The sequence below is a fragment of the Notolepis coatsorum genome (assembly GCF_963971535.1).
Source record: "Notolepis coatsorum genome assembly, chromosome: 1".
NCBI classification, from domain to species: domain Eukaryota; kingdom Metazoa; phylum Chordata; class Actinopteri; order Aulopiformes; family Paralepididae; genus Notolepis; species Notolepis coatsorum.
Genome location: NC_140165.1, coordinates 307,894,254 through 307,914,253, shown reverse-complemented (window position 1 = coordinate 307,914,253; position 20,000 = coordinate 307,894,254). Strand labels below are relative to the sequence as shown.

Genomic DNA, 20,000 nt, shown 5'->3' with positions numbered 1-20,000 from the left:
TGTTTGTGTTTGCGTGTATGTGCATGATGTACAGTATGCGTGCATGCATGACTAAGTGAATGGCAAATGGTGCATTTATATAGCAGCTTTTATCCAAAGCGCTTTACAATTTCTGTTCCTCACATTCACCCGTTCACTCACACGTTCACACACCGACGGCGGCGGCGACCAATGCGAGGTGCCGACCTGCTCATTGGGCGCAATTAGTGGTTAAGTGTCTCGCTCAAGGACACTTCGACACGCTGCCCGGGAGGAGCGGGAATCGAACCGGGAACCTTCCAGACTATACCAGACGACTGCTCTACCTCCTTCTGAGCCGCTGTCGCCCCATGCGTGCGCGCCGGCGGTCGAATTGGAAAACATACAGCGGACTGAACACAGCTGTTGATTCATTGTTCCTGACGTGTCTAAACAGCCTCCCCTCCTCCTCCTCCTCCTCCTCCTCCTCCTCCTCCTCCTCCTCCTCCTCCTCCTCCTCCTCCTCCTCCTCCTCCCCTCCTCCCTCCCCCCTCCCCTCCTCCCCAGAGACCTGCAGAACTACATGGTGTGGCGCTTCGCCATGAACATGGTGGTGGGTCTCAGCAGAGCGTACAAGGACACCAGGAAGGCATACCGCAAGGTGCGTCTCCCTCCTCCCTACACTCTCTCCTCTCTGCTCCACACACTCTCTCCTCTCCGCTCCACACACTCTCCTCTCTGCTCCCTACACTCTCTCCTCTCTGCTCCACACACTCTCTCCTCTCCGCTCCACACTCTCTCCTCTCCGCTCCACACTCTCTCTCCTCTCCGCTCCACACTCTCTCCTCTCCGCTCCACACTCTCTCTCCTCTCTGCTCCACACACTCTCTCCTCTCTGCTCCACACACTCTCTCCTCTCTGCTCCACACACTCTCTCCTCTCCGCTCCACACTCTCTCCTCTCCGCTCCACACTCTCTCTCCTCTCCGCTCCACACTCTCTCCTCTCCGCTCCACACTCTCTCTCCTCTCTGCTCCACACACACTCTCCTCTCTGCTCCACACTCTCTCTCCTCTCTGCTCCACACACTCTCTCCTCTCTGCTCCACACTCTCTCCTCTCTGCTCCACACACTCTCTCCTCTCTGCTCCACACTCTCTCCTCTCCGCTCCACACTCTCTCTCCTCTCTGCTCCACACTCTCTCCTCTCTGCTCCACACTCTCTCTCCTCTCTGCTCCACACACTCTCTCCTCTCTGCTCCACACTCTCTCCTCTCCGCTCCACACTCTCTCTCCTCTCTGCTCCACACTCTCTCCTCTCTGCTCCACACACTCTCTCCTCTCTGCTCCACACTCTCTCTCCTCTCTGCTCCACACTCTCTCTCCTCTCTGCTCCACACTCTCTCTCCTCTGCTCTCCACACTCTCTCTCCTCTCTGCTCCACACACTCTCTCCTCTCTGCTCCACACTCTCTCCTCTCTGCTCCACACTCTCTCCTCTCTGCTCCACACACTCTCTCCTCTCTGCTCCACACTCTCTCTCCTCTCTGCTCCACACTCTCTCCTCTCTGCTCCACACTCTCTCTCCTCTGCTCTCCACACTCTCTCTCCTCTCTGCTCCACACACTCTCTCCTCTCTGCTCCACACTCTCTCCTCTCTGCTCCACACTCTCTCCTCTCCGCTCCACACACTCTCTCCTCTCTGCTCCACACTCTCTCCTCTCCTCTCCACACACTCTCTCCTCTCCGCTCCACACTCTCCCCTCTCTGCTCCACACTCTCTCTCCTCTCCGCTCCACACTCTCTCTCCTCTCCTCTCCACACACTCTCTCCTCTCTGCTCCACACTCTCTCTCCTCTCCGCTCCACACTCTCTCTCCTCTCCGCTCCACACACTCTCTCCTCTCTGCTCCACACTCTCTCTCCTCTCCGCTCCACACTCTCTCTCCTCTCTGCTCCACACTCTCTCTCCTCTCTGCTCCACACTCTCTCTCCTCTCCGCTCCACACTCTCTCTCCTCTCTGCTCCACACTCTCTCTCCTCTCTGCTCCACACTCTCTCTCCTCTCTGCTCCACACTCTCTCCTCTCCTCTCCACACACTCTCTCCTCTCCGCTCCACACACTCTCTCCTCTCCGCTCCACACTCTCTCTCCTCTCTGCTCCACACTCTCTCCTCTCCGCTCCACACTCTCTCTCCTCTCTGCTCCACACTCTCTCTCCGCTCCGCTCCACACTCTCTCTCCTCTCTGCTCCACACTCTCTCTCCTCTCTGCTCCACACTCTCTCTCCTCTCTGCTCCACACTCTCTCCTCTCTGCTCCACACTCTCTCTCCTCTCCGCTCCACACTCTCTCTCCTCTCCGCTCCACACTCTCTCTCCTCTCTGCTCCACACTCTCTCCTCTCCGCTCCACACTCTCTCCTCTCCGCTCCACACTCTCTCCTCTCCGCTCCACACTCTCTCTCCTCTCTGCTCCACACTCTCTCCTCTCCTCTCCACACTCTCTCTCCTCTCTGCTCCACACTCTCTCCTCTCTGCTCCACACTCTCTCCTCTCTGCTCCACACTCTCTCTCCTCTCTGCTCCACACTCTCTCTCCTCTCTGCTCCACACTCTCTCCTCTCCTCTCCACACTCTCTCTCCTCTCTGCTCCACACTCTCTCCTCTCTGCTCCACACTCTCTCCTCTCTGCTCCACACTCTCTCTCCTCTCTGCTCCACACTCTCTCCTCTCTCCTCCACACTCTCTCTCCTCTCTGCTCCACACTCTCTCCTCTCTGCTCCACTCTCTCTCTCTCTCCGCTCCACTCTCTCTCCTCTCTGCTCCACACTCTCTCCTCTCCGCTCTCCACACTCTCTCCTCTCTGCTCCACACTCTCTCCTCTCTGCTCCACACTCTCTCTCCTCTCTGCTCCACACTCTCTCTCCTCTCTGCTCCACTCTCTCTCCTCTCTCCTCCACACTCTCTCTCCTCTCTCCTCCACACTCTCTCTCCTCTCTCCTCCACACTCTCTCTCCTCTCTCCTCCACACTCTCTCTCCTCTCTCCTCCACACTCTCTCCTCTCTGCTCCACTCTCTCTCCTCTCCGCTCCACACTCTCTCCTCTCTCCTCTCCACACTCTCTCCTCTCCGCTCCACACTCTCTCCTCTCTGCTCCACACACTCTCTCCTCTCCTCTCCACACTCTCTCTCCTCTCTGCTCCACACTCTCTCCTCTCCGCTCCACACTCTCTCCTCTCCGCTCCACACTCTCTCTCCTCTCCGCTCCACACTCTCTCCTCTCTCCTCCACACACTCTCTCCTCTCCTCTCCACACTCTCTCCTCTCCGCTCCACACTCTCTCCTCTCCGCTCCACACTCTCTCCTCTCCGCTCCACACTCTCTCCTCTCTCCTCCACACACTCTCTCCTCTCCGCTCCACACTCTCTCTCCTCTCTGCTCCACACTCTCTCTCCTCTCCTCTCCACACACTCTCTCCTCTCCGCTCCACACTCTCTCCTCTCCGCTCCACACTCTCTCTCCTCTCCGCTCCACACACTCTCTCCTCTCTGCTCCACACTCTCTCCTCTCCGCTCCACACTCTCTCCTCTCTCCTCCACACACTCTCTCCTCTCCGCTCCACACTCTCTCTCCTCTCTGCTCCACACTCTCTCTCCTCTCCTCTCCACACACTCTCTCCTCTCCGCTCCACACTCTCTCCTCTCCGCTCCACACTCTCTCTCCTCTCTGCTCCACACTCTCTCCTCTCTCCTCCACACACTCTCTCCTCTCTGCTCCACACTCTCTCTCCTCTCCGCTCCACACTCTCTCCTCTCTCCTCCACACACTCTCTCCTCTCCGCTCCACACTCTCTCCTCTCCGCTCCACACACTCTCTCCTCTCTGCTCCACACTCTCTCTCCTCTCCTCTCCACACACTCTCTCCTCTCCGCTCCACACACTCTCTCTCTCCTCTCTCCTCCACACACTCTCTCCTCTCCGCTCCACACTCTCTCCTCTCTGCTCCACACTCTCTCCTCTCTCCTCCACACACTCTCTCCTCTCCGCTCCACACTCTCTCCTCTCCGCTCCACACTCTCTCTCTCCTCTCTGCTCCACACTCTCTCTCCTCTCTGCTCCACACTCTCTCCTCTCTGCTCCACACTCTCTCTCCTCTCCGCTCCACACTCTCTCTCCTCTCCGCTCCACACTCTCTCTCCTCTCTGCTCCACACTCTCTCTCCTCACTGCTCCACACACTCTCTCCTCTCTGCTCCACACTCTCTCTCCTCTCTGCTCCACACTCTCTCTCCTCTCTGCTCCACACTCTCTCTCCTCACTGCTCCACACACTCTCTCCTCTCCGCTCCACACTCTCTCTCTCCTCTCCGCTCCACACTCTCTCCTCTCTGCTCCACACTCTCTCTCCTCTCTGCTCCACTCTCTCTCCTCTCCTCTCCACACACTCTCCTCTCTGAAATAATGTGTGGGCATAGGTGTGTACAGCTATTTCACATAGTTGATTATTGGATATTGCATTATTGTATATTTATTCAGCTTGTATTCTGTTTGTGTGTGTACCAGTCCAAGTCTCTAGTCCTTTGTCCTGATTACCTGTAACTTTATATATTATGATGTAATGTTACGATGTAAGTATTATGTCTGTGTATTGTGTATACTAGTCCTTTGTCCTGTTTACTTGTAATGTCATGTTATGATAAGTATTATGTTGCACGGTCACAATGTACGTTTTTATTGTGTGGACCCCAGGAAGAACAGCTACTGCAATGCTGTAGCTAATTGGGGATCCTAATCAAATAAAATAAAATAACCCAAACTATAATATACAGCACACGGCATACAGAGTATACAGAGCAGTATACAGCGGTATACACTCCAGTGCTCGCTGCGTTCTGCAGCTCTCACCGCCTGGCCATAATACTGACCCTCTCTTTACCCCCCCCCCCCCCCCCCTCCCCCCGCAGGCCCTATCTGGCACGACGTCCGAGGCTGCGGTCTGGCGGCAGTGCGCCCTCTACGTCAACAACAACATGGACAACGCCGTGGGGAGGCTCTACGTGGAGGACGCCTTCTCCGGGGAGAGCAAAGAGCTGGTCAGTGGGTGGAGGACGCCTTCTCCGGGGGGAGAGCAAAGAGCTGGTCAGTGGGTGGAGGAGGTCTGCTCCGGGGGGAGAGCAAAGAGCTGGTCAGTGGGTGGAGGAGGTCTGCTCCGGGGGGAGAGCAAAGAGCTGGTCAGTGGGTGGAGGAGGCCTGCTCCGGGGGGAGAGCAAAGAGCTGGTCAGTGGGTGGAGGACGCCTGCTCCGGGCGGAGAGCAAAGAGCTGGTCAGTGGGTGGAGGAGGCCTGCTCCGGGGGGAGAGCAAAGAGCTGGTCAGTGGGTGGAGGAGGCCTGCTCCGGGGGGAGAGCAAAGAGCTGGTCAGTGGGTGGAGGAGGCGTGAGGCGGAGAGGCACATGTTGCCGGCGGGGTTTCGGGGGGAGAGTGGGAGGAGGCGCGGCAGAGAGGGGGGGCGTGTCTGTCGACGAGGAGGCGCGGCAGAGAGGGGGGGCGTGTCTGTCGACGAGGAGGCGCGGCAGAGAGGGGGGGGCGTGTCTGTCGACGTGGTGTCTGTGTCGACGCTGTAGTCGTGCGCTGAGTTCCTGCTACTTGTCAGTATACGTGTAGCTTTAAGCCCTGAATATACTCGAAAACGGACACGTACACGGCTGCAGACACGCTGCGCACGCGGCTCTGTTTATAGTCCATGTTTGGTGTCTGTAAGCGCCAGCGGCGAGTGTTTATGTTATGATTGTTGTAATTGCTGTAATTGCTCCCGATGAGCAGGTCGGCACCTTGCATGGTCGCCTCTGCCGTCGGTGTGTGAATGTGTGAGTGAATGGATCATATATTAGGGGAACAAATTGTAAAGCGCTTTGGAGAAGTCGGCGCGCATATCAGCGCTGGTCACAAAATCTGACAGGCACACGGACACTGATACGACGTCCGCGCGGACAAGAGCGTTGACGGAAATTACGCAATTTAACGCCATGTGTACCACTACCAACGCGCATCAGCGCGCATCTGTGGACGCAGGAAGTATAATCGGGCCTTTACTCCCGTCCTGCGGAGCGCTGGCTGAGCTGCTGCTGAGCGTGTCTTGTCTAGCCTGCGACTCCAGCGCTGTGTGTGTGTTTGCGTGTCTTGTCTAGCCAGCGACTCCAGCGCTGTGTGTGTGTTTGCGTGTCTTGTCTAGCCAGCGACTCCAGCGTTGTGTGTGTGTGTTTGCGTGTCTTGTCTAGCCAGCGACTCCAGCGCTGTGTGTGTGTTTGCGTGTCTTGTCTAGCCCGCGACTCCAGCGCTGTGTGTGTGTTTGCGTGTCTTGTCTAGCCAGCGACTCCAGCGTTGTGTGTGTGTGTTTGCGTGTCTTGTCTAGCCCGCGACTCCAGCGCTGTGTGTTTGTTTGCGTGTCTTGTCTAGCCTGCGACTCCAACGCTGTGTGTGTGTTTGCGTGTCTTGTCTAGCCTGCGACTCCAGCGCTGTGTGTGTGTGTGTTTGCGTGTCTTGTCTAGCCAGCGACTCCAGCGCTGTGTGTGTGTGTTTGCGTATCTTGTCTAGCCGGCGACTCCAACGCCGTGTGTGTGTTTGCGTGTCTTGTCTAGCCTGCGACTCCAGCGCTGTGTGTGTGTTTGCGTATCTTGTCTAGCCTGGGACTCCAACGCTGTGTGTGTGTTTGCGTGTCTTGTCTAGCCTGCGACTCCAACGCTGTGTGTGTGTTTGCGTGTCTTGTCTAGCCGGCGACTCCAGCGCTGTGTGTGTGTTTGCGTGTCTTGTCTAGCCAGCGACTCCAGCGTTGTGTGTGTGTGTTTGCGTGTCTTGTCTAGCCAGCGACTCCAGCGCTGTGTGTGTGTTTGCGTGTCTTGTCTAGCCTGCGACTCCAGCGCTGTGTGTGTGTTTGCGTGTCTTGTCTAGCTGGCGACTCCAGCGCTGTGTGTTTGTTTGCGTGTCTTGTCTAGCCTGCGACTCCAGCGCTGTGTGTGTGTTTGCGTGTCTTGTCTAGCCTGCGACTCCAGCGCTGTGTGTTTGTTTGTGTGTCTTGTCTAGCCAGCGACTCCAGCGCTGTGTGTGTGTTTGCGTGTCTTGTCTAGCCCGCGACTCCAGCGCTGTGTGTGTGTTTGCGTGTCTTGTCTAGCCTGCGACTCCAGCGCTGTGTGTTTGTTTGCGTGTCTTGTCTAGCCAGCGACTCCAGCGCTGTGTGTTTGTTTGCGTGTCTTGTCTAGCCTGCGACTCCAGCGCTGTGTGTTTGTTTGTGTGTCTTGTCTAGCCTGCGACTCCAGCGCTGTGTGTGTGTTTGCGTGTCTTGTCTAGCCTGCGACTCCAGCGCTGTGTGTTTGTTTGCGTGTCTTGTCTAGCCTGCGACTCCAGCGCTGTGTGTTTGTTTGCGTGTCTTGTCTAGCCAACGACTCCAGGCTCTGAACAGTGTATCCTTTACCCCTGACCATCATGTGCTCACTGCACTGGCAATAAATCTCAGCCATGTGCGTGTATATGTGTAGGCGTGTGGGGGTGTGTGTGTGTGTGTGTGTGGGTGTGTGAGTGCCAGCATATCCTTTACACCTGTCATAATGCTTAGAGTCTCACACACCATAAATCTCTGCCCCCCCTCTGGGATCATGGCTGACACTAGCACGTGGATCTCACTTCACACACACCCCTTCCCGAGGTATGTGTGTGCCTGTGTGTGTTTGTGTGTGTGTCTGTGTGTGTGTGTCTGTGTCTGTGCACGTGGATGGTGTGTGCGTGTGTGTTTACGTGTGTGTGTGTGTTTATGTGTGTGTGTCTGTGTGTGTGTGCATGTGTGTGTGTGCAGGCGTGTGTGTGAGAGTATGAATTTGAGAGTATGTAAAGGAAATGTCTATTGTAACTGTTAATACTCTTTACAGTACTCTTTACAGTATGTAACTATTTACAGTATAGGAGGAAGTACACTCGCACACGCATTGGGTAAGTACAGTAGGTTGAACTCCTTCTGGTCCGACCCAAATCAGTCTTCTTGCAATCACGGAGATCATATTCCAAAGGCATATTTGCTATTAAGCATGCAGGCCTTAACACAAGATTGGCAATTTTAAAAAGGCTTGATGAGAACCGTTAGTGTTTTGACACAGCCAGTAATTTCATACACTTCACTCATTTATCATTTCCAGCCTGGCATATAGTCCAATTAGCGGCGAAATTAACTGCGATCGTGAATTCATTAAATCCTGTTATTAAAAAGAAAACTGTTATTATACTCGGGTGTCTGGGTCCATTACTCAAAAAAGACAATATATTCCTTGTTACTCATACTTATTTAAAGTATTATTATTATTATTTTACTTATTACTCTCTGGGAGCAGTGATTCATTATGTTACTTGTTACATTACTTCTGTAACCTCCCCTCCAGAATTGCTTCCTTTCTTACCGTAAACATTTGGTACAACATTATGGCTATACTTCACCTGTGCACCTCTGTGTTAATGATCAGGGCAGCAGCACCTCTGTGTTATTGATCAGGGCAGCAGCACCTCTGTGTTAATGATCAGGGCGGCAGCTCCTCTGTGTTAATGATCAGGGTAGCAGCACCTCTGTGTTAATGATCAGGGCGGCAGCACCTCTGTGTTAATGATCAGGGCAGCAGCACCTCTGTGTTAATGATCAGGGCAGCAGCACCTCTGTGTTAATGATCAGGGCAGCAACACCTCTGTGTTAATGATCAGGGCAGCAGCACCTCTGTGTTAATGATCAGGGCAGCAACACCTCTGTGTTAATGATCAGTGCGGCAGCTCCTCTGTGTTAATGATCAGGGTAGCAGCTCCTCTGTGTTAATGATCAGGGCAGCAGCTCCTCTGTGTTAATGATCAGGGCAGCAGCACCTCTGTGTTAATGATCAGGGCAGCAACACCTCTGTGTTAATGATCAGAGCGGCAGCTCCTCTGTGTTAATGATCAGGGCGGCAGCACCTCTGTGTTAATGATCCGGACGGCAGCACCTCTGTGTTAATGATCAGAGCGGCAGCTCCTCTGTGTTAATGATCAGTGTAGCAGCTCCTCTGTGTTAATGATCAGGGCAGCAACACCTCTGTGTTAATGATCAGTGTAGCAGCTCCTCTGTGTTAATGATCAGGGCAGCAACACCTCTGTGTTAATGATCAGTGTAGCAGCTCCTCTGTGTTAATGATCAGTGTAGCAGCTCCTCTGTGTTAATGATCAGTGTAGCAGCTCCTCTGTGTTAATGATCAGGGCAGCAGCACCTCTGTGTTAATGATCAGTGTAGCAGCTCCTCTGTGTTAATGATCAGTGTAGCAGCTCCTCTGTGTTAATGATCAGTGTAGCAGCTCCTCTGTGTTAATGATCAGGGCAGCAGCACCTCTGTGTTAATGATCAGTGTAGCAGCTCCTCTGTGTTAATGATCAGTGTAGCAGCTCCTCTGTGTTAATGATCAGTGTAGCAGCTCCTCTGTGTTAATGATCAGTGTAGCAGCTCCTCTGTGTTAATGATCAGGGCAGCAGCACCTCTGTGTTAATGATCAGTGTAGCAGCTCCTCTGTGTTAATGATCAGTGTAGCAGCTCCTCTGTGTTAATGATCAGGGCGGCAGCTCCTCTGTGTTAATGATCAGGGCGGCAGCTCCTCTGTGTTAATGATCAGGGTAGCAACACCTCTGTGTTAATGATCAGGGCAGCAGCACCTCTGTGTTAATGATCAGTGTAGCAGCTCCTCTGTGTTAATGATCAGGGCGGCAGCACCCCTGTGTTAATGATCAGGGCAGCAGCACCTCTGTGTTAATGATCAGGGTAGCAACACCTCTGTGTTAATGATCAGAGCGGCAGCTCCTCTGTGTTAATGATCAGGGCAGCAACACCTCTGTGTTAATGATCAGAGCGGCAGCACCCCTGTGTTAATGATCAGGGTAGCAACACCTCTGTGTTAATGATCAGAGCGGCAGCTCCTCTGTGTTAATGATCAGGGCGGCAGCACCTCTGTGTTAATGATCAGGGCGGCAGCACCTCTGTGTTAATGATCAGAGCGGCAGCTCCTCTGTGTTAATGATCAGGGCAGCACCACCTCTGTGTTAATGATCAGGGCAGCAGCACCTCTGTGTTAATTATCAGGGTAAATGTCCTGGAGAGTGGGAAGCCCCCCGCCAATTGTGCGTTCGGCTGAACGGGCCACTCTCTGTAGTCTGCTACGGTCTTGTGCAGGATGCTCTCTATTGTGCATGAGTAGAAGTTCTTAAGGATCTTCTGACTGACTTGGAACTTCCTTAGGCGCCTGAGGAAGTAGAGGCGTTGCCGTGCCTTCTTCACAACACTGTCAATGTGTGTGGTCCATGTCAAGTCCTCTGATATGTGGACTCCGAAGTACTTGAAACTGTTCACTCTCTCAACCGGTGCCCCGTCGATGCTGAGGGGGCTGTAGTCCCTGACCCCCGACCTCCTGAAGTCCAAAATCATCTCTTTTGTTTTGCTGATGTTCAGGGAGAGGCAGTTCTCCTGACACCACTGCGACAGATTCTCTACCTCTTCCAGGTAGGCCCTCTCGTCGTTGGCAGAGATCAGGCCCACCACTACTGTGTCATCAGCAAATTTGATGATTGTGTTGTTGTTCCGCTGTGCCACAAAGTCATGTGTGTACAGGGAGTAGAGGAGGGGACTCAGAACACAGCCCTGGGGGGCCCCTATGTTGAGCGTGATGTATGAGTAGGTGCAGTTGCCTGCTCTCACCACCTGGGGTCTACCCGTCAGGAAGTCCAAGACCCACTGGCAGAGGTCATAGTTCAAGCCCAGGTCCCTGAGCTTGGCTATGAGTTTGGAGGGGACTATGGTATTGAATGCTGAGCTGTAGTCGATGAACAGCATTCTCACATAGTTCCCCTGCCTCTTGTCCAGGTGTGATGCTGCTGTGTGCAGCACATGGGCTATGGCGTCCTCCGTGGATCGATCATAATCAACGAGTCGGTGCTCACACCATGAAGACCCATGACCCCAGGGTATCGTTTAAGATAAGATACGATAAGATAAAATACGATATTCCTTTATTGATCCCCTTGGGGAAATCCAGGCATCATAGCAGCATGGGGAGGGGGGAAGGAAGGTACAGGTAGTAGAAGACATGATACAGGTCATAGAATTATAGTACAGTGGATAAGTAAAAATAAATATATGGTAATAAAAAAAGCCAGTGTATCAATATAACAATATAATTAACTCTGGATGTGCGCATATGGGCAAGTAGGCAGTGTAAAAAGGTCAAGGTGCAAGATGGGGGTACGTTTGCCCTACAATAAATATAGTTACAATATATATATATATATAATCTAATATCTAATCTAATATATATTATCTAAAAATGCTAAATGCTAAAAATGCTAAATATATGCTCTGATGAAGTAAGTATACAGTATACACATAAGGTGCAGTATGCATAAGGTATGTATGCCGTGATATACTTCATACGTTATATATTGTCCGTTGAGGTTGGAGTCAGACACACTCAGACACACTACGTTCCTAGTAGTTGGATGTCTGGCAGCGGCCCCTGCCCACTGTTGTGGAGCCTGATGGCCGCTGGTATGAAGGACTGGCCGCGGTGGTTAGGTAAACAGGTTTGTGATGAGAGGGGAATGAGGCGGATAGAGAAAGAAAGCAGTGCCACACTCAAACACACTCACTATTATGTCAGGTTTAGTAGAAAATCAAGAGTTGGCCACTGTGCCTTTAAGAATATTCTGTTGAAAGACTTAGGAAGTCGTTGAGGGTTTTACAATAAAGAGTTGTGTATTATGGCTTTTTCCGGAGTTGATGGAATACAGTTGTGGTTAACGTTCCATGGGCCTGCTCCTTGTCTAAACATAATCATTTTGGTGAACGAGGGTGACGGATTTCAACTGATCTCCACCTCCTCCCTTCCTATCTGTTACCAGTGAGCCAGCAATCCTGTGGGACAGATGGCAAAATATCACCCTGGTGTCACGGTGGGGCCATACGTATAAGGGTGTCATGACATTTTGGGGAAAGGTGGGGGAGGGTTTATTGTGGTTAAGAATGAGGGATGCGGGTAGGAAGGGAAGATGGGCGATGGAGATCAAAGAAAGGTGGGGGAAGGGAGTTTTATCTCCCACACTTCACAACAAGAAGGTCCTTGTTTCGATTCCCATTTGCCAGGTACCCAGGTGGGGGTATCTCCCGGGCCTTTCTGTGTGGAGTTTGCATCTTCTCCCCCCGTGCTCGCAAGGGTTTCCCCTCCAGAAAAAGAGATAAACCCAATGGAGAAACATGCAGAACAGATCTCGAATGCTGTCCCTGACGAAGACGGACAGGGTCACTTGGATTGGTCCCCGGGTGCGGCCCCCACGCCACAACCCACATCTGCTGCCAGCTGCCCTTGGGGGGGAAGGACGATGGGATGGGTCAAGCGGAAAGACAAATTTTTTATCAGCGACCCCCCCCCCCCCAAAATCCATGTGTGTGTTTCCTATGCGTGTTGCCGTCAGATGTTGTACCACCTTGAATTCCGTCAACGAGAACAGAGGCCCGGTGAGCCGGGTTCCCAGGATGTTTCCGCATCACAGGAACTCATCAAAACGCTGCGACTTTGGCGACACCTCTGTCGCTCGGAAAGAATTTTAGCTAACGTGGCAGAAGGGAGAAAGGCTCACGCTGGCATGCTAACGTGACCGATTGTATGTGCATCCTCTGCGTTGTGTGGTTTGGCTTCGATGCCCCGAGGGAGTTTCGAACCTGGCTCGGCCGCACCACGGGCGACATCACAGACCGCTATACCAAGAGGTGAATTCACTGCTTGACAACGTGTCTATAATGTCTTTTAAGAGGAAGTGAGTTTAACTCGCAGTACCGCTTACTGCCACAGTCGCTTCACGACACAGTCCATCGTGACTGTGGATATTACTCACGGACTTCCGTTACACGAATCTGTTACAGAGCACCTCACACAGGCCGTCACCACATCCGCTGGCCTCTCCTGGCAGCGTCCATGCTTTCTACAACGGAGTTCGGCGATTTGCGAATCTGATTGGCCACTTGCCCATTTCCGCGTCGAACAGCCTGCAAAGCACCTGGCGTTCTATCGCTGCATGCTCTAAGACAAACTCTAACCTTAACCAACTTCGAAAAGAGTGCCTAAGCTTAACCGTCGAAAGAATCTATCGCCATGCTCTAAGACAAACTCTAACCTTAACCAACTTCGAAAGAGCGCCTATGCTTAACCAGTGTAGACACTTGCGGTCTCACGATTGGGCGTATACATGTCACATGACCAGAAATGAATCGCTGAACTCCGTTGTAGAAAGCATACAAGCCTCCTGGCAGCCTGTGCTAAGCGATGGAGCGGCAACGGGTTGTATGCCATCTGCACGTTCAGATCCCCGACTCCAGGAATGAGCCTGACGGGACAGGGACCCACCTGTGTGGCTCAGGCACTACATCCCACTCTAAGGGGAGAACATGTCTGCTTTAGTGAAAATCAGATTGTTGCACACTGTGCCTTTAAGAATGTTCTTATAGGAGGCTTAGGAAGTTGTTGAGGTTTTTTTTGCGATAAAGAGTTATGACACTGTATACGGCTTTTCCGGAGTTGGTGGAATAAAGTGTGGTTAACGTTGTTCCTTGTCTAAACATAATACTCACACAGACAAACAAACACACATGCAAACACGGTGGACACACACACACACACACACACACACACATTTGCCACAAATATATACACACACACTTGCCACACACACATTATCTGTCTCTGTCTCTGTCTCTGTCTCTGTCTCTGTCTCTGTCTCTGTCTCTGTCTCTGTCTCTGTCTCTCTCTCTCTCTCTCTCTCTCTCTCTCTCTCTCTCTCTCTCTCTCTCTCTCTCTCTCCAGGGCACAGAACATTATTTAATAATGTAATTTCTTTGGAAGACCAGTCAGTATTTGTCCCAGTGGGTTGTGTAATTAACCACAGTGTGCTGTAAGTCGTGCTTGCGCTGTGCATTAGAGAGCCATGCTGGAATGCTTCTGTTGGCTCACTGTTGGTCTCGCAGAACCAGAGGTGCAGCGGGGAAGATGTCGGCTCCACTCTCTTCTTTCACTGTTGCTTTTGGCACTGAGCGTTGGATCTCAGTGTTGGTCTTTGTGTTGGCTAAAATGTTATGTTTTAGTCACATTTCAGTCTTTTCATTGTCCGTCTGTGTGTGTGTATTTATAGCCAATGAAAACGCTTGACTTTTTATTGTAGCCTAGGATTTGTTATTATTAGTCCATTTCTCATTTTTTTTTTCAAATCATATTTTCTTAATCTAGGACTTGAAGGATGCTCAGAACTCCTTTTTATCAACATAAAAGTCCAGTTTGCTCGCAGCTCGTGAAAAAAACAAGGCACGATCCACCTTCTCCCAAAATCAGACGGGCACATTTTGCGATCATAAAAGAAATATGATAACCAGCTAAAAACAGCTGCACCTCTGCGGCGGAGGGGATTTATAAGCTTTATAGTTTCTCTGGACGAGAGTATAAGTAAATAGGAAGTGTTAATACCATTAGGCTGTAGCCAGTTTGCCAACAGCTAAGTGTTCTCTGATCTCTGTACACAATGAGGGGCTGCCTGTGTGTGTAATTAAAGCGATCTGAGGGGGATTAGCGCCTGTGAAGTGAAATGGGAGGAGAGAGAAGCACCGAGGCCTCTGCCTAAGTACTGCACCTCCGACAGCTCTGTCAGGAACACACCCTGGTTCACGCTTTTATCTCAGGAGATACATGTCTCCCGCTCACCGCTTCACTCCACGTGAAAAGGTTGGCTGGCCTCCTTTAATAAAGCTGCAGAGCTTTTACATATGAATGAGCATCTGTTAGGCGGGAGTTTACACAATGCCGATTAAGCCGATCGCCGCCAGGGGAGTCTCTCTCTCTATGTCTCTGTGTACCGGAGTGGTGTCTGTTAGGGGTGTAACGGGACTGGAGTGGTGTCTGTTAGTGGTGTAACGGGACCGGAGTGGTGTCTGATAGGGGTGTAACGGTACACAAAAGGCACGGTTCGGTACGTACCTTAGTTTTGAAGTCACGGTTAATTTCGGTACAGTCGGGGGGAGTTTGCAGAACGTGGCTTTCCATGTTCCACTCGGGGGTGAGGTAGTGTGCAGTTACTGTTACTAATATTCTATATTCAAATGAATAATCGACTTGTAAAACATTTTTTATAATAAAAATAAAACATTCACAATATTAGATTGTGAAAAAAAAACAGCCCCCGACTGTCTTCCTCTGAAGGTCTCGTACTGACACGGTTCGGTGTGAATATGTGTGCCGTTACACCCCTGGTCGCTCTTTCCCATGATGGCATCTCAAATAGGAGTGAAACAATTTGACCAATTTATCTCTTTCTTTCTTTCTGTGTGTGTGTGTGCGCGTGCCTGCGTGTGTGTGTGCGTGTCAGATGGACGAGATGATTGGAGACATCAGGCAGGTATTCATCAGTAACCTGGACGACCTGAGCTGGATGGATTCAGAGACCAAGAAGGCAGCTGAGGAGAAGGTCAGACTCATGTTTTATTCACTCATGTCTACCGTCTAGTTGTCTTGCGTGTTCTATTCCATTCAATTCTCTTCCATTGTACTATTTCCTATAAAACTTTCAACCTGAACGCCGCGCTCCTGTTGAGGCGAGGAGGACGCGTGATGATCAGATGAAAAAATTTAAACGTCCGACGTGTTCTGTGTCTCGGGAGCATCACTGCCCCCCCCAGCCGGAGAGCAGACCTGTAATGAACTGCAGCCTTTCTCTGCAGATTTTCTCTCAAGTATTTCTTCAATTCTTTCCCTGGAAAGCTGCGCTGACGATGCGGCAGAGGAGGCAGGGGACGGTGTGTTAATGTGCGACGGAGCTCTCGAGACACTAAACTGATTAGTACGCTTCCTGTGCCGATTATCACACGTCCTCCTCACAGCAGAACTGTGAAAAGAAACATCTGCGAAAAACACAACGTGTTTCCCACCTAAACTACACGGACTATAACATGTGATGTATATCACGTCGGTTATGGTACCTTGTGTATACTGCACACACTGTATACTTTACTTACTCATAGTATATATATAGTTTCTAGTGTTTATTGTAACCATATTTATTGAAATGTTGTGAGAATGGGTTTAGGCAGAGCCCAATAGCTGAACACAGGAGAAGACAGAATGGAGCGTTTTAGGGTGTTTTAATAGTATTCCCCAAGCAGACAGTTGAACAGGCAGGAATGTGCAACAGACAGGCATTGGGAATGTTTATACTGGAATGTTGATGAGGGCAGGTGCACTCCCTGTGCAGCTGTGGGCAGAAGACACAGGTCTGTGTCGAGGAAGAGAGAGAGAGCACTCCTTGTGCAGCATGAGATGTCCAGGCAGGGGGGTGCACTGGAGCGGAGGTCCTGGGCACAAGAGAAACAAGGTTAGAGCGAGGAATAATCACACAAGCAGGTTAGCAAGGCTTTAGGTTGAGTCGTTGTACCTACTGTAGGTAGCTAGTTTAACACCACAACGAGGTCTGGTCAGAATCTGCCGGTAGATGTAGTGTCTTGCTGATCAGGGGATGACGGACAGCTGTGTTGAGTGAGGTGCCTGGCAGCGTGTGAATCAGGGGATGAGGTACAGCCGAGTTGAGTGAGGAGCTTGACAGTGTGTGAAGGGGTGCTGCCCATATATGGGTGTGAGGCTTCCGTTGTGAATGTGGGAGGGGATGAGGAGGAGTGAAGAAGGTGTGGGGCTTCCGTGGTGAATGTGGGGGGAGGATGAGGAGGAGTGAAGAAGGCTATCGCCGTGATTATGACAAATGTATAATATAACTGATAGGACATACAGACCCTCATCTGCACCTTTGATCACACTGCCTACTTGTTTATATGCGTATATTCAGATTAATTATACTGTTTACACTGCCTATTTAAACTTTTGTACTATAATTTTATTGCCTATATTTATGTCTTTCTACTATTACCCTGCCCATACATGTACCCCCCATCCCCCATGCTGCTATGATGCCTGAATTTCCCCAAGGAGATCAATAAAGGAATATCCTATCTTGTCTTATCTTATCTTATCTGTACCCATCTCTTCTTTCCATAGGCCCGCGCTATCCGCGAGCGGATAGGCTATTCAGAAAACATCATGAACGACCAACACCTGAACAATGAGTACAAGGATGTGAGTGTCAGTTGTCTGTTGGAGACGGTTGTGGGAACTGGTCGGCGGACACGTTTTGCATAAAACAGCACACGAAACCAATACATTTGTAATTTAATCTAATCTAAATGTACTAATATTTACTGTTATTTTGGCCAATTTATTTATGTGTTTATTGTGCACAGACCTGCTCTAAATAAGAGCTCTTGCTCTTTTTGGTAAAAAGCATGGTCATCATCGGCAACAGCAGAGGCAGTCTGTGTCTTCTGTGGTAACTACTATGGGTCATGTGCTCTGATTGTAGCCTTTACTGTACACCCACCATGGGTCATGAGCTCTGACTGTAGCCTACAGTATACTGTACACCCACCATGGGTCATGAGCTCTGACTGTAGCCTACAGTATACTGTATACCCACCATGGGTCATGATCTCTGACTGTAGTCTATACTGTACACCCACCATGGGTCATGAGCTCTGACTGTAGTCTATACTGTACACCCACCATGGGTCATGAGCTCTGACTGTAGTCTATACTGTACACCCACCATGGGTCACAAGCTCTGACTGTAGTCTATACTGTACACCCACCATGGGTCATGATCTCTGACTGTAGCCTCCACTGTACACCCACCATGTAGCTCTGACTGTAGCCTATACTGTACACCCACCATGGGTCATGAGCTCTGACTGTAGCCTATACTGTACACCCACCATGGGTCATGAGCTCTGACTGTAGCATATACTGTACACCCACCATGGGTCATGAGCTCTGACTGTAGCCTATACTGTACACCCACCATGGGTCATGCTCTCTGACTGTAGCCTATACTGTACACCCACCATGGAGCTCTGACTGTAGCCTATACTGTACACCCACCATGGGTCATGAGCTCTGACCCATGCCTTTTTCTGTTTCATAATATACACACATTCCATATTAATGAATACAACCAATCAATCAATCAGTCAGTCGATCATTCAACCAACCAATCAATCAATGAAGACTTTTCATTTAATTTCAAACTTTTATTTAAACTCGAAAGCCAACTGAGTTTTTCCCAAGCAAAAGAAAAAGGCATATAAAATGACACAGCATAATAGAACATGTACAACTTGATTGACAAAGGTTGGCGATCAAGGTTTTAAACTCGGCTACTGTGAGCCGTGCCACGTGGCTGCCCGTTCTCACCCGCACCAAACCCTGGCAGCACATCATCACCCCCACCCTCATCCACCTTCACTGGCTCCCCATCAAATCCCACATCACCTACAAAACCCTCCTCATCACTTACAAGTCTGGCACCTCTGTACCTCACTAACCTCCTCCACCCCCACACCCAGTCACGGTCCCTGCGATCCTCGGACACCGGTCAGCTCTCCATTCCCTGACTGCGGACCTTTGGAGCTGGACTCCCTAGCGAGGGTGGCGGACAGGAGGAGCCTTGCTAAGCTCCAGGCCATCAGGGAAAACCCCACCCACCCACTATACACAGACTTGGCTGACAGGAGGAGCATGTTCAGTGCTAGGCTCACACTACCTAAATGCAGCACTGAACGGCACAGGAAGTCCTTCATTCCAACAGCCATCAGACTATACAATGCATGCCTCACTGCATCACTGAGCACAGAGTGGCAGTTACCATCTTCCTGGACTTAGTTCGAAACAGCACTGTGCAATACTACACCTACTGTAGACCTCAGTATATTTTTACTGTATTTATTTACTGTATATTTTATTCCATTTTTATTCTATTTGACTCTACTCTTATCCTAGGCAACTTGATTTGATTCGTTTTATTATTCTAATTCGTGACCTGTTCTGTCTAAATGTTTAAATGTTGAGCGATTTGCAGTGTCAAATTTCCCACGGGATAATAAAAGTATTTCTATCCTATTCTATTCTATTTGGGGACAGAGCTTTCAGCGTGGCAGCTCCCACCCTCTGGAAACTCCCCCCCCCCCCCCCCCCCCCGCAGAACTCCGCAACGCCCCCACTCTCGACTGCTTCAGAAAACTCCTCAAAACTCACCTCTTTAACAACATGGCCTTTGACCCCTAATTTCCTATATTTAATGTTGTGTGTCTGTCTGTCTAGTCTACCATGTTTGTCTCTCGTCTGTTATTGCCCTATGTAAAGCGACCTTGGGTTTCATTATTATTATTATTAACTAGGGATGCTCGATGTTGGCTTTTTTACCGATACCGATATACCGATATTGTCCAACTCTTAATCAACCGATATCAACCGATACCGATATATGCAGGGTTCCCCCCCCCCCCCCCCCCCCCCCCCCCCCCCCCCAAAAAATGGAATAACATTACATATCTCTTGTTGTGGAATTAACACAAAATTATGCATACTTTTGACAATAAATAAAATCAGAATTTGTTCTTACTTGCTTGTCTGGGTAAATAAAGGTTATAGAAATGTAAAAAGAAAAGATTTTATTTTTATTTTTTTTTAAACCGATACCGATATTTTCCGATATCACATTTTAATGCCGATATCGGCCGATAATAATATCGGACATCCCTATGATTAACCCTTTGTGTTTGTGTTGCTCTCTGGCCGCCAGCTGGACTACACCTCGGAGGAGTACTTCGAGAACATCCTACGGAACCTGGAGTACGTTCAGAAGAAGCGCCTGCGGAAGCTCCGCGTCAAAGTCAACAAGGAAGAGTGAGATCCTCTTTAAAGCTCCCGACGTCGACTAGATCAGAACCCCGGAGCCGCTGACACTAGATCAGAACCCCCGAGCCGCTGACCACCTCTCTCTCTCTCAGCACTGTGATTCTCTCTCTCAGCACTGTGATTCTCTCTCTCAGCACTGTGATTATCTCTCTCTCAGCACTGTGATTCTCTCTCAGCACTGT

General features: G+C 50.5%; 1 protein-coding gene across 1 annotated transcript in view; it reads left to right on the top strand.

Annotated features, from left to right (window-relative positions):
• LOC311225818 (neprilysin-like) overlaps positions 1-20,000 on the top strand; it is a gene marked incomplete at both ends in the record, with an annotated part of 91,402 nt that overhangs the window by 39,753 nt on the left and 31,649 nt on the right. The window contains 5 exons of the mRNA XM_084311212.1: positions 526-619; positions 4,915-5,043; positions 15,392-15,490; positions 17,068-17,145; positions 19,703-19,806. Coding sequence (XP_084167338.1) covers positions 526-619; positions 4,915-5,043; positions 15,392-15,490; positions 17,068-17,145; positions 19,703-19,806 — 504 coding nt within the window. The remainder of the gene's footprint in view (positions 1-525; positions 620-4,914; positions 5,044-15,391; positions 15,491-17,067; positions 17,146-19,702; positions 19,807-20,000) is intronic.